Genomic DNA, 13,487 nt, shown 5'->3' on the forward strand with positions numbered 1-13,487 from the left:
AACCTCAAAGATTTACTGAACAAGTAGAACTAGGGCTTCAATAACTGTGTTCAATAACTATCACTTTTAGTACTACTCCTGTGCTAATGCATCACTTGCCTAGACTTAAGACTAGGTGATAAATATTCAACACACGTGGAACATGAGAGTAATGAGATGCCGTCTTGTAGATTTTTTAACAGTGCCATAAATGGGAAGTCCATTGTACACAGCAATGTACTCCTGGCTTCTGTATCACCTGTGAACCACCTTTGCTTCATATCCCCTTGAAGTACAGCCACACCCCTCCTTCCCAAATGATGAGTGATCAATGCTACATCAACACAAATAATTCTCATGTCACAAATAATGGGATTCACGCATCTCCTGAGAAACAGCACACCACTGTCAAAATAATTTATCTGCCTACACCCAAATGAATGTACACAACCTGAATTATAGCCAAGAACAGCACTGATAATTAAAAAACAACAACTGGATTTGAGGACTTCTTCAATAATTCTAAAAGAAACAATTCTGAATATTCATTACTCTTAAATTCTCCCCAGGCTTTGAAAAGTGAAACAATCTTTTGAAAAAAAATTATGATCAGAACAAACTAGAAAAAATCCTTCTAATACAGAATGCCAGAAACACAGCTGACTTTTCTTAATAACAGAAAAAATTTGGATTTTATTTTGAAGTGCTGCACAGACTTAAGAGCAGTTACACATTCCCCTTATTAGTGAAATCTTAAAACATACTGAAGCAGATGCTTCAGTTCTGAACCTAGAGCTTGAACTCACTGAATGGCATTGTGCACTGGCTCTAAGCTATTCAAAAGCTTTTCTTACCCTCTTCAGCAAGCAGCTGCTAGCATTTACTCCCTTCTTTACCAATGAAGGCAAAGGCCTTGAAGTTTCCTGACAAGCCAAGTCCACTCATGCATAATTCAGAGACGTGCCTTACCTCAGCCAGCCCCCCAGCCCAGCCCTGAACACAACAACAGGTAGGGAATGCAAGCACAGCAGCTACAAACTTCTCTTTAAAACAACCAGGTCTATACCAAATAGCCTCCCACTCAAAGTTTACTCCAACTGTTTTAAACAGCTAATCCTAATTCAATTTATCCCTTTTTTAAATAGTGATAACAATATTTCCACAGAATTCCAGTCTATTGGCTGAAGTATTTGCACGTAATTTCAAAACTGCTGAAAAACAATTTATTCTAACAGAACAAATTAGCATTTTGACGCATTTATTTACATGTATGTTTCTTTCTCCTTCTAGCCTGCAACTAGAAATACTTATGAACCATGCTAAGTGCCAAGCTGGTGATTAGAATGTTACTTACAAAGATACACAAAATATTGATGCTGTACTCACATGTAAAAAATACTATCCAATAAAGATAAAGAAAACTGTAATCCAAACCAACTTGGATTTTATCTAAAAATGTGAATCATATGAGATTTTTTAAAAGGGCTGGAGATCCTCTGGACTCATAATTCTTTGTCATGATAACTGTTTTTTAGAAAAAGATACAAACCAATGTCCTGCCTATGTATTTCAAACAGATTTTCCAAAGCAAATAGAACTGTTCTTCAGTTAGATATCTGTATTGAAGTTCAAGTTCAAAAGTCTTCCAAGATATTCAACTAATACAGAAATATGAAGTACAAAAAGAACATTCAGTGCACAAAATATCTTGGCTAATTTATGACAGATAGCTCACATGCATACAAAGGCTTCTCTGTAATAGATTTTTATTACCACAAAATCCAGAATAAATTCCATGAACACTTAATTGCCTGGCTATGCTCCTGGTCTAATTTCCCTGGATACAAATAATCACTATCAGGCACTTGGATCCATTTCTGTTTTCTTCTGTTTTTAACAGAGGTCATCTAAATTTAGACTAAAATATTCCTTTGTTAATGAACAGTAACTGGAAATAGGAAGACATTCTGTCTTGCTGAAGCAACAGTTCTGCACAAGCAGTAGATCTAAACACATATCAGGCAATTAGAAAGCACCAGGCTTTGCTCCCAAGATTACAGGGATGGCAATTTTCTTCCTGAATATGCCCTGTTGTGGACAGCAAGAATTTAACACACCTGCACATTAAGGAATAAAGGATGTGCCTTTCATACTAAATGATGGCACTTATCAGACAAGCAGCAGTGTGAAGAGCAAAAGCAGCAGTTAGGTGACCAGTGACTATTGTTTGCTTTCCAGCATAAAAGGCACCTTTGCTCATGCCAGATGGACTTTCCAACCACATAAACCACAAGAAGCAGATGAAAATGAAGCTATTATGTCCAGCCATGAGCTGTCCATTAGAAGAGGTAAAGCACCTGCTTCAGGATGTTTAGCCAGCAGTGGAGGGATACAGAGATCTCGCAGGGGAGCAGCCCAGCCATGGTTAATACAGCAATTACTTCTCCAGATGCAACTAATGGGCAATTAGCAGGGCTTACATAAACCCTGCAGCCCAGGCAGGCAGTGGGAAGTGAACCTTATGAGCCTTAGCTGGAAAAATCCATGGCAGGAGCAGAGCTGAGAATGTGGTTTTAAAAGAAGGAAAACAAAAACATCTCAAAGCAGCAATGAAGTGTCCAGAATTCAAACAAATATTGTTTCCCCTTACAAATGACACACTAGAAAAATACAGTTGTTCTCTACTGCAGGACATGGAATGAAAAAAAAATATAAAACCCAGGAAAGGTTGAATAAAACTACCAATATTAATATACAGATCTAGATTTGTAATTGGAACACTCTTTCCAAGAAATCTCAAATCATTGTGTCTGCAGAGCAAACAACAGCCAGCTAAATAGAAAAAAAAAAGATTTTCAGGTATTTTTATCCATGCATTGACTAGAACTATGACAGTTCAAGTAACTAAAAGACAAATGACAGGAGAGGTATCAGCAAACTCAGAAACAAAGAGCATTAAATTTTCAGCAAAGTGTGAATAAAATCCCCCAGAGGAATAGTACAAGGAACAATGTATTTATTACGCTTCCCTGCTTGTTTTCTTTGCACCTTGAGGCTGTTCATGCACCCTAGAAAAGTGTACTACACACTTGAGATAAGCACAGGTAAAGGACCCTAACTGTCATTTTTAAAAGCTAAAGAAGTGAAGCTATGCTATTTTCTAGCACATTTAAATTACTACTAGTTCATGTTAACATGCAAAGATCAAAACAGAGCTCTCAAACCACAGCCTGTTCATACATTGATTTTCAAAGAACTCGTTGGCCTTGTCAAAACAGTAATTTTCCACTATCTAGCAGGAAGAAAATAATGACGTTTGTAGAAAGTCAACTGACACTTCACCTGCAGAATGTCATACAGCATCTAGATGAGCTCATGACACCTTAATCTAAGTAGCATTTTTCATATTTAAATCACTGCATTAAGCACTGTCAGTCAAGAGAGTCATTAGAATGACTCTGTAGGCAAATACTATCAGAACCACTCTCATCCCCACCTACCAAAGCTACCACACTCCAGGTCTGACAACTGAGATGCTTCTAGGATTATGCCCTAAGTCACTTCAATGAAAGCGAGCCAGGTTAGTTCAAAAAATGTTACTAATGCCTCTACTTTTGACTGAAAACAGATAGAGAACCATGCCAGAAGCAGTGCAGCTACAACAGCGGGAGCATGGCAGTCCCTAGGGCCAGAGAAAATACAAAAGAGAAGGCAGAGTGTAAAACTACAGCAGTACAAGGAATCTCTAAGCACACACAATACTAAAACCATCACTTGCATTAGTCCTGCATCTGCCCTGGCAGCCTCAACACTTCAGCCTGGCCCAGCCCTGCTGCGCCAGCACCTCCCTCATTCTTTCCTTTGCCATCCCCTTCCTCATTCTCCCCCTTGCCATCCCCTCCCCTCCCCTCCCTCACTCTCCCCTTTGCCACCAGTGCTGGCACAGGAAGATGGACACAGCCTTCTGCCCAGGGAAGGGCAATGCTTTGTCTCTTCCTCACACTTGAGGACGACGTGCTCCATCCTCTCTCCAGCAAACTAGAATAAAGCACTGAATATGCACAAATCAGTGGAAGAAGGAATTGTACTGGGATACCAGAAAATGAAAATTAGGAAGAAGGTTCTGATAAATCCTTAGTGCTGTCTGCTACATGATACATGAAGCTTGCATCTTCTTCATGATCACTCCGGTTCTGGCCTCCTGAAAGCCCAACTAACCTACTTAATAACATCTCAACACTTGATGAGATTTACAAAATATTCCAATAGTATCTCATTCACCAAAGTCCTCAACTGGATCTCCAGAATGTTGTGTCTTTAAGCAAATCAACTTTGACAACTCTAAAACCTTTCTGATAAACTAACTGTAATATGTGCTTCAAAATAAGATTCATTCACATCTTAGTCTGAGCGCCAGAAGTTCAGAAAAAATGCACTCATGGAAAACCTGACTCTCATGGAAAGCTATCACTCACCACACCATAATCAGCCAAACACTCATCACACTATAATCAGTCAAGGAGTGGGAATCTGTGACTTACATGAAAAATCTAAGTTCAGAGAGTTAATTACAGCACTAATTAAAGAAATGCTCCTAAAAGAACATGCAGCTAGTCCATATTGTGCACTGGGTAAACTGCTTAGCTCCAACACAAGCTGGTGCCATAAAGAGCTGCAAAAATATATTAAAGTTGTTCCAAGAAAGAAAGGGAAAACTTGAAGAAGTAGTTACTGCCTAGATCCTCTACAGTTCTTTCTTGGCTAACAACATCTGATCATTAAAAAATCAATGTCTTGAAGTGCCCCAAGTAAGTGATGTTTATGGCTTGAACACTATTTAAATACAGAAAACACTCCAAATCTATCCTTGTGTTCAAGTACAGCTCACTGAGATTTATGTCACTTAGCCCCTATGTAAGAGCATCTGCATTGTGCCTAAGGAATTGACAGAAACCACCGATGTCAGAACTCAGCAGCTGATATTTGAATAATAGAGCCAGCACTGTCAGGCCTTCTTTTGTCCAGTGAATCTTCCAAGTCCAGCTTAATTATTTTAAAATCCAAATGAAACAATGCTTGCAGTTTAACACCTCTTACCTCAAGCAAGGCTGCTGCAGGATCTCCCTGCAAGCTCTTTGCCAGTTTATCCACCTCATCCAAGAGGAAAACAGGATTGTTCACCCCCACAGTCTTCAGCCCGTTGATGATCCTGCCAGGCATGCTGCCCACATAGGTTCGCCTGGAAAGGAATAGGATGGGGAAACAGGGTGGTGACACAGCCTGCAGGATGAGCAACATCAAAAATATCACAAATGAAACTCCAGGCAAAATAGAAGAACAAACGACCACTGCAACAAGTCTTGCTTTTTTTGCAAAAATTTGTAGAATGCTTGATAAAAGTATGGAATATACAACTGAGTTAATACATGCAATTATAGCAGCAGATGAAAATTTGAGTTCCACAGTGATCCAGTTGGTCTGCAGAGATAATCATTTGCATTAAAGTGTATCCAAACTTTACAGCCTGTGGACGTCTTAACATGTTCCAGTACCAGCATCCTTGTACTGTAAGAACAAACAGAAGCAGATTTGGGAACCTCATTAATAAAAACATTTTCATAATTACAATGCTGGGATTTTGTCATCACAACAGAGTTCACACAGCATGTTACAAAAGAGAGCAAAATTCCAATTATGCTCAACTGTCAATGTCCCCATAACAGCATGCTTTAACAAACATCCACCAAAAATAACTGTATTTACTGTCATTTCAATATGAAATGAAAAGCTGAACACTGCAATGAAACGAAAAAGATGAGTTTGAATTTATTCAGCGAATCAGTAAAATCTCTTTTCCGCAACACACACAGAGCACAACTACATTTTACAGATGTAAATAATCCTTGTTCGCTGCATTTATCATGCTCTTTTCTGCTTGTCCCATAACTACTCAAAATACTACAACTAAGAGCATGAAATTCTAAGAAGAGAGAGATACATTAAGTGCTGAATTACAGTATCTAGCTCACAAAGCAGACAAGCAGAACAGGCCTGCTTTGCCATATGATCTTAGTACCATCCAAAATAAACAGGATGGCATTTACAAAGATGAAACCAAAAATACCACAGTACTTATTTCAAAAAGCACTAGAGATGACTTTAAATACATTAAAAAACCCAAGAAACAACAAAAGTAGAACCCAAACCACAAAGCAATGGTGTCAGTTCCATGTAACATCTAACCACTGAGGAAACAAATTACAGTAAATGTGTTTAATTGTAGATCTGAGAAAAATAAAAGGTTTTAAGATCTTTTAAACAGCCATTACTGCAAGAGAAATTCAGTTTGCCTGTTACCACCTTCCTGAGGCAGCTGCTAAAGACTGAAGCAGCCAGCAGGCAACAGTTCCTCACTTGAGTGCTTTTGTGTAGTCTTAATCTGCAGCAAGGGAGGGCTGGCTCTCACGGAGGGCTGCACTGTGGAACATTCATTACAGATCAGGACTCTGCATGGGGAGCTATTACACAGCCAGCCTGCCTCCTCCTCCTCCATCTGCACACCCACAGCCTTGCCAAGACAGGGAAAGCATTCTATAAAATGCAATCAGAAAATGAGGAGACTGAATCAGAGCTGGAGTTCACAGAAGTGAATCACCAGTGTAAACAAATTTATCAGTGTAACAATTTGGCATTTCTTTGTTTTTGGAGGGATTTGGGTTTTTTTCAGTTATGAGTTTGGGTTTTTTTCTTTTTGTGGTTTTGGTTTTTGTTTGGTGGTGCTAATTTTATTCTTCTCTGGGTTGTTTTTACTACAAGGTGCTCAGTGCACTAAATAATCTTATATGCTTCAGAGACAATGCAGTCCAACTGTTTCAGTATTCTGCTTATGTTAGTAATAGGGTAACATAATTAGGTAAACATCAAACATTCTTTGTTCTTCCTACATTATTCTCAAGTGCATGCTTGAAAACATTACACTTTTTAAATGCATGTTTATGTTTTTAGACATACAAAGTTTTACTAGTCTTTTTGAATCCTATAAAGATTTGAGCTATCCATATTCCACTGAGCTTTAAGAAAAAAGATGTTTTATAAACTAAATGAAGGCAAATAGATGCAAGAACCTAAATCTGTAGTAGCTCTTCATTTATTAGAGATGGACCAAAACCTATTGTATTATACTAATAATCAAATACTCAAGATCTCCAAAGTTATTAGGAAACACATCTGAACAAAAGAATCCTTGGTAAGACAGGCCCTGCAGGTGTTTACATATAAAACCAGCCAGAATACATTCAAATTACAAGCAGATATGGCCATTTATCTGTCTGGCTGTTAACCTTTGCCTTGTAAGATGTGAAACTAAATGCTACTGTTTAGGAGTATTATCACTGGATGTGATGCTGATTTCATTATTTTTGCTAGGGTTGAAAGGAGGTAAAACAATATCCTACATTGTCTTGCTCATATTTTGATGCAGTTTCTTTCCCTGCATAAAACCCAGAGGACAGCCAGCTTTCCCCATTCAAAACAGGAAGCACAGAGCAAGTTTCCTACTTACCTCACTTGTGTAGCAACACTTAAAAACCCAACCCCTTGAGAGCTCCAGGCAGAGAAGGTCTGCAACTTAGTAATCTCTTCATATAGTTTTAGATCAGTGAAAAAGTACCTTTAAACAAAACACTAATCCTAAAGTATGTCATCAGGCACTATGTACCCTAGAAAATGCAAGAAAAACAGCTGGAAAATCCAACCTTCTTGGTTCTCCCAAAGTAAACTGGGAAAGCCCAGGAAATAGAACCCTTAAAGCCATGGTAGTATTATTGAAAGACACAGGACTCACTTTCTTCACAGTGATGTTGAGACAAATAGTTTTAAATAATTTTTAATTGCAGGGGTAGAAAAGGATAACAAAGTTAACATCACTGTTTCTGAATATCCTTGCACAAGATCACAGTCTTTTTTTTTTTTTTGTGCAAGGCCAGAGGTTGCATCCACTCAAGGGCTTTACAAATCTATCTCTCCTTTGTACTTGTCTAACAAAGCTCATTCCTCTCATGGGTGAAGCTATCTGCAGCTTGTTTTTTCTGGTGCAATAAGGCCTGTGCAGGGAAGCTCTGCCAGCACAGCTGTCCTGGTGAGGAATCCCACCTCTCCTCAAATGGTGTACCTAAACAAGCTCTCAGCAAAGGCCTAAGGCAGAAGTGAAATGTCCAAGCTTTTCAAACTGCAGAGCAGTGGTAATATAGGAAGGAGTGCTTCACATGAAGGTGAGAAAGAAGAGCTTCACACTTAACTCACCAGCACCACTATAAATAAATGGCACAATTACATCTTTCCTTTTCAGAAACAGAAAAAAACACAACTGAGAAGATCATACCTTTCCTGTGTGATATAAAATACCAATACTGAGGAGATTTTAGAAGCAATGAGCTTCTTGGAAAAAAGTTCGAAGTCATCCTTCAGAGTGGTTTGTGGGTTTTCTTTTTTTTTTTAATACAAGTAAACAACAAATGTAAACCAGCATACTTTAACATATGGTATAGATGAGTGGTAAATGCAGACAACAGCTGAAGGATGTCTGATAAAGGAGTTCTGGCTTTGTACCAGAGGATGATTTTGTTTTGAGAATGCAGAACAATACTCACTACTCTTCACTCAGCCAGTGAGGGACTCCCAAGCTCCAGGGGCAGGCACATGATCCCCAGCGAAATGGGCAAACCCGACAGCTCCAATTGCCACATTCACACATCCGGTGGGACAGCACAGTCACTGAAACACCATGCTCCACCCTGCTGCTCTCCAAGAGCTCTGCTGAATCTGCCAGTCTGCACTTTTCACCGAAGTGGCCCAAGTGAATGCTATTTCAGGCACTGCTTGCCTGCAAGCCAAGCTGTAACAGTTCCTTTTGAATGTTCTAGTACACTTGGTACATTTTTTAATATGTTCAACACATCAGTAGGCACAAACAGTACTGTTCTCCTGCAATGTTAATGGAATCCTTAACTTAAGCCCCAAAGTCTAATAAGGAGCTTTTAGGAGAAAAATAGTCATCTAAGGTGCAATATTAGAAAATGCTCAAGAGCACAACATGGATTCACTTGACTGGGAATAACCTGAAGCATTTATTCACACAAAAGGACATTACAGAGCTCTCCAGAAAAACTGTAGTTTCAATCTGATTAAATTTTATTCTGAGAAGGAGGAAAACAAACCAAAGCAGAATTTAAAATCCAATATGCAACAGGTGGGTTTGATTCTAGCTACAAAAAACTAGAAAAAGCAGTTGGTTACAAAGGACTCCTGGTACCAACTGCTCTAAGATTCATTTCTAAACTATATACTTCCGTGTTGAACAGCAACCACACAATATTCTTGCTAATTCTAGATTACATTTGCCTTTGCTGGTGAAAAATAAAATCACTTAGCAAATATTTTCCATTGGCTAATTTAATAAACTTTTTAATATGAAATTTATAATTCTTAGCCTCTAACATGAATTAATAACTTAATAATGCTCTCAAAAATGTGTGACAGCCACAAACACCTGACCTAAAAACCTTTTTAGAGGCTCTCACGTATGACTCTCCTTGTCTTTATTCTTTATAAGATCTAAGCTTAAGATAGAAACTTTGACTTTTGTTTATAATGTCAAGTTCAAGATGTGGTTTCCCTGCTACAAAGGACTTCCTCCTGCTCTGGAGAAGTTGCTTTCCATAATGCTGAGTATTCCACAGCCTCTAGTGGCTGCACTTTGAATAGCACAAATTGTTGAGTGACATTTTAAATTGCTTTTGGGACATTCTATTTTAGGTGTATTCTACTGAGAGAAGCTGCATAGTGATTGGGCAAAATTAACTGCTAGATGGCATAAAAAAGAGTAACTGACAGCTTTAATTTACAGTATTCACCTGCTGTTGTAAGGAGAAATTTTATTCAACAATATGACTTAAAAGAAAACCTGACCAGAAGTCATTATTCCAGATTTCCTACACTGCATGCAATAAGCATAAAATATGTGTCATGGAAACAAAAATGTTGCACTGATGCTTGGCAGATACCTATCTCTATTGTCCATTGATTATGCTTCTAGTTTCAAGGACTGAGGAATGAACTAGAAATTTAAAAGACTAATCAGTAGATACATAAAGAGCTCAATATCAAGAACATCCCAAAGATTTCCTTTGAAATCTGCCAGCTTAGGTGTTCTTGCATAAATCTTCTTTTGAATCAGCAAAACAGTGCACAAACAAGTCCACTGCTATCTTCTAGCAACTTTCATGTATCAATCCAAGTTTCTCCTCATCTTTTAGCAGCAAAAATGGTTATGAAGGAAGGTATTGCTACCATGGGTTATACTGGATAATTAAATCTTTATATCCCTCTTAAAAAGCAGAAAAATCAAGAGTTTGCATAAAACCTTCTCAAGAATTTTACTTCACGTGCTAACACAACTGAAGATGAAATCCATTCCCTATGACAATAAAGGGAAGCAGCAGAAAGAAAGAATAAAGGTTGCACCACAACACTAAACATCCTTTCCCATTAAAATTCTCTCCCAAGTAACACCACTGAATACCAAGGAAAATCAATAAATACCTACCATTGTTTCATAAAAGCAAAATCTCTGTGAAAATTTTCACTGCTGAAAAGTGAAAATAATCCATACATTCTACAGAGAAGAAACTGCAATTAGGAAAAGAAGAAGCAATTACCTGTGGCCTCGAATATCAGACTGATCACAGACTCCTCCTAAAGCAATTCTGTGGAATTCTCGACCCAAAGTCTTTGCAATTGATCTTCCCACACTGGTTTTTCCAACTCCTGGGGGCCCCACAAAACAAAGAATGGGTCCCTTGAGGTTGTTTTTAAGCTGTCGCACAGCCAAGTACTCCAAAACTCTCTTCTTCAACTTCTCCATGGCATAATGGTCATTATCCAGAACAATCCGAGCTGCGCGGATTTCCAGGCGATCTGGCATCGACAACAGCACAGACATCAGCACATTTACCTTAAGAATGGAAACAATTCACCCTACAGTAGAAACAGATACCTTCATCAGGGCAATCCGCCAACTCACACAAGCACTTCAGACAATGCTTTTCTAAAACAAAGGTATTAAAGTCCTTCTTTAATTTCCTTCTTTAATGAGGAAATCAGACCTAAGATAGGCAGATTATAGTACTGAAAATGACACAGTACTGATAATGACATCCAAGGCTAAAATAATTATCATTATTTTCTATTTCTATATTCCTGTGTGTTTTTATTCACTGTAGCTACAGAGTTCAAAACAGCAATCACACGGGTCACACTCACAAACTTTGCTTCAAGTAAACACCAAACTTCACGTGGCACAGCGTAATTTTAGAAGATCAAAGAGCAACTTCCACCAAAAAATCATTCTGCTAGGACATGACTGTCAACAAACATTTTACTTATTTAAGGATTCTTTGAATAATACTGCAAAGCACATGTAGGCAGATCTTTTTACAATTTAATGATTAAAGAAAATATTGACGAGAAGATTTGTAAACAGCCAGGGCTCTATTTCAAACCAGCAACAATTCATCACTACAAATACCAGCAGAAGGGTAGAGATGGACATGCAGGTGTGCCAAGTCCACCTTGTGCAAAGTCATTTTGCCCACTTAACCTACTTGTGCTGGTCAGTAAGATATGTCTGTTGGTAGTGTTTGGTTTCCTAGTCTTCCTTCACTCTCCATTTTTGCACACTGTACCTGTGTGCAAGATTAACAGCATCACCCTCTACTCACAACTCCAAAAACTATGGTACAAAGGAGACAGAGACTCAGTTTTTCTACTGCACTCCAAGTTGTAATTATTAAAATTAATTACAATTGTGCTTTTTTATCCTTTTGTTTCTTACCATACTTGCTATAGACAAACCAGGATTTTCTCCAGAAAGACCAATGTTACAGAAATCTGCAAAAGGGTTTTTTGTCTGACATAAAAATATTTAGATGCTAATTTCTTTATTAATTTTGATACATATTGGCACAAATTGTAATTAACAACACCTTCATTTTTAATGAAACCATTCTTAATACTTGTCAAATCCACTTAGTTGTATATTCTTAGATATACAACTGAGCTACACAGGCTATTCAGTGTACAGCTCTCACTGAAGTCTAGTGGTTTACCTGGCTTACAGTAACTTATCAACGTTTTTACAAGACAGACCTAATTCACAGTGTCTACATGACAGGTACTTGTCCTAAAATGTTTGTGCAAGAGAATCATAACTAAGAGAAGGGTTTACCTTTTGTACTTTTGTTCCACGGCAATTCTACCATCAGTTCTAAGTAATTTCTTGTCAAAGCATATTCTGGCATTGACTGAGGCATCTTCTTTAATCTGAAAATATAAGTACAGAATTCAAAAGGCCAACCAGAAATTAAATGCAAAAGAAAGCATCTACTGCATCACAAGGCAGTGACTGCTGCCTGAGGTTTAAAATAATTTCAAAAACACAACCGACACAAACATATATCAAACAGGAACAGGTCTGCAAGATTTGTTTTAAATTTTAAAAGAAGCCACCATTTAAAAGGCTCTTACCTTTTTATTTCTTTTAGACAAACTTTAAGAGCTTGTTCTGACATACTGGATGTTCTAATCTTTTTTTCTAGCATGACAACATCATCATGATCTTCTTCTTCCTCCTCATCTTCTGTAATGCTTCCATGAGTGATTCTTCTATTAGGACGAATAGCTACAACCTGTTCAGTGGAAACAGAGGCACAGAATTGCACCAGGTGTTGGTTTTTAAATAGGCTATGTACTTTTGCTTTGAATGAAAATCATAGCAAAAAACAGCTAAGGTGCACAGAAGAATTCAGAACTGCAGAAATTAACTTCAAAAACTGTTATTGGTGCTGATTTTAAAAGTTACAGTTCTTTATGTATCTCATGAGTTCATCACATATCCTAAAGTAGCAAACACCACAAAACAAGAACAAAACTGAAAGGAGCTATTTCTGATATTTCAAGCACTGCAGCCCATTGTATTAAGCAGAATAAACTCAATCTTTAAAAAATGGGTAAATCTCTCTTTTTTCATTTCTCAACGACTTCCCAGTTACTAAAACTAAGTGCAGTTAGATGCAGCAAAGTGAACAAGCTCTATTTTGCAACACCCATTCTTTATCCAGAGTTCAAAAGCTGCCACTCATCTGTAAAAGACAGACCTTTCACTGCACAGGCCAGAACTCAGTGAGTGTATACCATGCACATGAACTGACTCTTCAGAGAAATCTGAGTATTCACTTAATGTCACAAAGTGCTCAGATTAAAATAAAAATTAAATTTAAAAAAAATTGAAATAAAGCCTAGGCAGTTTTAGACAAATATTTTGTCTTTTGTGCATCAACACAGCCAAAGTTGCCAGCTGGGTGTTCTCTGCAGCTCCAGACTATGATCACACACTATGACTATACTTTAAAAATGCACAGATTAATAGAATGCATTCATTAACCTATTTTAAA

At 37.9% G+C, this 13,487-nt stretch overlaps 1 protein-coding gene across 1 annotated transcript in view; it reads right to left on the bottom strand.

Moving 5' to 3' along the window:
• Positions 1 to 13,487, bottom strand: part of LONP2 (lon peptidase 2, peroxisomal) — a 38,349-nt gene that overhangs the window by 21,160 nt on the left and 3,702 nt on the right. Inside the window, exons 5-8 of the mRNA XM_056501031.1 lie at positions 12,562 to 12,722; positions 12,263 to 12,357; positions 10,695 to 10,953; positions 5,077 to 5,218 (exon numbers count right to left, since the gene is read on the bottom strand). Of these exons, the coding sequence (XP_056357006.1) occupies positions 5,077 to 5,218; positions 10,695 to 10,953; positions 12,263 to 12,357; positions 12,562 to 12,722 (657 nt within the window). The remainder of the gene's footprint in view (positions 1 to 5,076; positions 5,219 to 10,694; positions 10,954 to 12,262; positions 12,358 to 12,561; positions 12,723 to 13,487) is intronic.

The sequence above is a fragment of the Oenanthe melanoleuca genome, chromosome 11 (assembly GCF_029582105.1).
Source record: "Oenanthe melanoleuca isolate GR-GAL-2019-014 chromosome 11, OMel1.0, whole genome shotgun sequence".
NCBI classification, from domain to species: Eukaryota; Metazoa; Chordata; class Aves; order Passeriformes; family Muscicapidae; genus Oenanthe; species Oenanthe melanoleuca.